Source organism: Sinocyclocheilus grahami, unplaced genomic scaffold, assembly GCF_001515645.1.
Source record: "Sinocyclocheilus grahami isolate Dianchi unplaced genomic scaffold, SAMN03320097.WGS_v1.1 scaffold20393.1, whole genome shotgun sequence".
Classification (NCBI taxonomy): domain Eukaryota; kingdom Metazoa; phylum Chordata; class Actinopteri; order Cypriniformes; family Cyprinidae; genus Sinocyclocheilus; species Sinocyclocheilus grahami.
Window position 1 is genome coordinate 1 of NW_015518011.1, and position 3,238 is coordinate 3,238.

Here is a 3,238-nt window from a genome sequence, read left to right on the forward strand (position 1 = left end):
TTTAAGTCATTTTAAAGGCTATTGTTCACGTAGGTCTATTTTTATTGCTACAAAAAAGTAATTATAATTATCTGATTACTCGATTAATCATCAGAATAATCGTCAGATTACTCGATTACCAAAATAATCGTTAGTGACGGCCCTAATTGTGTGTGTCACAGTGTATCCGGTGAAGCGCAGAAACAGGCACAGTGTGGCGGGGCCACAGTTCATGGGGGGCCGTGCGGGGCCGGTGGAAAGGGCCCCTGTGAGGAGGAGTAACACAATGCCGCCTAACCTGGGCAAAGCTTCCATAGAGGAGAGGGTGACAGGTCTGCCTTTGTCTATAGTTCCTTTTAGTATTCTATTCTACTCTAATTTACTTTTCCCTATTCAATTCTGTTCCACTCAGATTGCCTCTGCTATTCTACTTCATTGCATTCTACTTTACTTAATTCTGTTCTATTATATTCTACTCAGGTTTTCTTTTGGCAATTGTATTCTTTTCTATTATGAAAGTTTACTTTGGTACGAACTATTCTATTTTGTTTATTTTCTGTTATATTTGCACTCTTATATACTCTGATTTATTGTTTTGTTTTATTTTTATTCTACTCAGTTCTGCTCTATTCTATTGTACTTGTTTCAACTTATTTCTACTGATTTATTCTGTTCTTTTGAATACTATTACTCAGTTATTATCTGCTTGCTTCTGTTCTGTTTTACGCCGTTCCTATTCATTTCTATTCTATTTTACTCCGTTTCAGTATGGTTTATTCTATTCTGCTCCATTTTAGTCTGATAGTTTCTACTGTGGTGTATTCTATGTTATTCTGTTTTACTCTACTAAGTTGTTCTCTCATCTGATTAGTTCCATTCTATTCAATTTTGTTCTACTCTGTTTTATTGTACTCAGATTGTATTATACTCAGTTCTACCCTTCTCAACTCTGGTTTATTTTATTCTGTTTTATCCTATTCCATTTTATTTTACTCCCTTCAACTCTAGATTATTTTATTCTGTTTAACTCTAATCATAGCTACTCTAATTTACTCTATTGTACTCAACTAATTTCTACTCTGATTTGTTTTATTCTATTTTATTTCACTCAGTGGTACTCGGTTACTAATTTCCTCTCTGGTTTATTCTGTTCTGTTTCAGTTCTGCTCTACTCAGTTCAATTCTGTTTTATTCAGTTCATTTCAGCTCTAGTTTGTTCTATTCTGTTCTGTTTTACTCAGATAATTTTTGCCATGATTAGTTATATTTCACTGTTCTACTCTACTAATTTCTACTCTGATTTTTCTATTGTACTGTGGTTAATTCCATTCTATTTCCTTCTATTTTACGCCGTTCTACTTGTTTCTATTCCTGTTCATTTTGTTCTGTTCTATTTTAATCAATTCTACTCATTTCTTGTCTGGTTTATTATTTTTCTGTGTTTTTTTACTTTGTTTCACTCTAGTTCTCTTGGGTGCATCTTTAGTTTACTCCTTCTGTTTTCAGTTTAAAATAGTAATTATTAATACTTTCTTGAATCGTGTGATCCGTGTTGTTTAGGTCCGATCGCTGATCCAGGCATGGTCAGAATCATATGCGGTCATCATAACTGGATTGCTGTGGCTTATGCCCAGTTTGTGGTCTGTTACAGGTAGGGTTCCTCTTTGAATGACACGTATAGTAATGATTGGGACTTACATGTGTGACTCTTTTTTCTGTTTCTTGTGCTCAGGGTTAAAGAGTCGAGTGGATGGCAGCAGGTGTTCACCAGCCCTCGGCTGGACTGGGTGATTGACAGGGTGGCTCTTAACGCCAAAGTCATGGGCGGTTCTCTAGGGGACAATGATAAGATGGTTGCCGTTGCATCGGGCACAGAAATCATACTGTGGGCAATCTGTCCCGATGGAAATGGCAATGAAATTGGTAAGCTCTCGTTTCATGTAATGCTTTTGGATCTTTCACAAATGTTTGGAAACCAGAGTTCTTGTTTGTTCTGAACCGCAGGTGTGTTCAGTTTGAATGTGCCGGTGGAGGCTTTGTTCTTCGTTGGAAACCAGCTCATCGCCACCAGCCACACGGGTAAAGTGGGAGTGTGGAACGCAGTCACTAAACACTGGCAGGTAACGAGCGCTGACAGATGCATGGCCATTGGTGATTAATTTCTGCATTTGTTCCGGTGTCACAATTTAAATGAAATCGATTTCTTAATATCGAAACAAGTAGAAGTGTTCACTTCCTGAGTTCTTCACCTCTCTTTATGCAGAACCAGGATGTGGTTCCCATCAACAGTTATGACACAGCCGGATCGTTCCTCATTTTGGGATGTAATAATGGATCTATTTACTATATAGGTAAAGTGATAATCAGTCATATATTTTATGTTTTGATTTTGGTCTATAAAGTTGCAAATAAAAAAGTAGCTTTAGTTTTAAAGTATTTAATTCATGGATAATGGTGTTGCCATGCAGTTCTAAAAATATAAACCATTTATTTATATTTATTGTTGAATTTCCAGCTAAAATAATCATTTTATTTGATTGCTGTTAATGTTATTTCTAATTGCTTGAGCTGTTCTAAAACATTTTTTTGGATACATTCAAAAAAATTCCTGTGCATCGATGATCCTTGAGCGGGTTGATCACGCTGATCACGACACGCTGTGCATTTCTGTGTCTTTCAGATGTCCAGAAGTTTCCGTTGAGGATGAAGGATAACGATCTGCTGGTGACTGAGCTGTATCGAGATCCCAGTGAAGATGCTATTACTGCTCTAAGTGTCTACCTGACGCCCAAAACAAGTAACGCCAGCCTGTCATCTCACAGTGTCATAGCACATAGCGCTAAACCATATTCAACTAGTACTAAACTATTAGCACTCCAGTTGATCACACAGTTACGAAAAATACATACACTTTAGCATACTTTAAAAAAAAAAAGAGAACTTATTAACTTTAATGTGATTTCTATTAAACCTTGTATGCGTGTGCTCTTGTGTTTGTTCAGGTGACAGTGGGAACTGGATCGAGATTGCGTATGGCACTAGTTCAGGCACGGTGCGTGTCATAGTGCAGCATCCAGAGACGGTGGGATCCGGTCCACAGCTCTTCCAGACCTTCTCCGTTCACCGCAGCCCTGTTACCAAGATCATGCTGTCTGAGAAACATCTCATCTCTGGTAAAGAGGGTTTCTTTCTTGTACTCGTTGCTCATTTACGTGCAGAGTATCGTGGGGAACACAATTCTGAGATCAATAGTAAAAAT

At 37.6% G+C, this 3,238-nt stretch overlaps 1 protein-coding gene across 1 annotated transcript; it reads left to right on the forward strand.

The window, feature by feature from the left end:
• Nucleotides 1-161: 161 nt before the first annotated feature.
• LOC107579809 (SH3KBP1-binding protein 1-like) lies at nucleotides 162-3,230 on the forward strand (the record flags this gene model as incomplete). The annotated part of the gene is made up of 7 exons (XM_016265605.1): nucleotides 162-311; nucleotides 1,540-1,630; nucleotides 1,712-1,902; nucleotides 1,984-2,099; nucleotides 2,243-2,330; nucleotides 2,660-2,776; nucleotides 2,982-3,230. Coding segments are annotated over 7 exons (1,002 nt in total), but the record flags the coding sequence as incomplete, so codon positions are not given.
• Nucleotides 3,231-3,238: the final 8 nt, after the last annotated feature.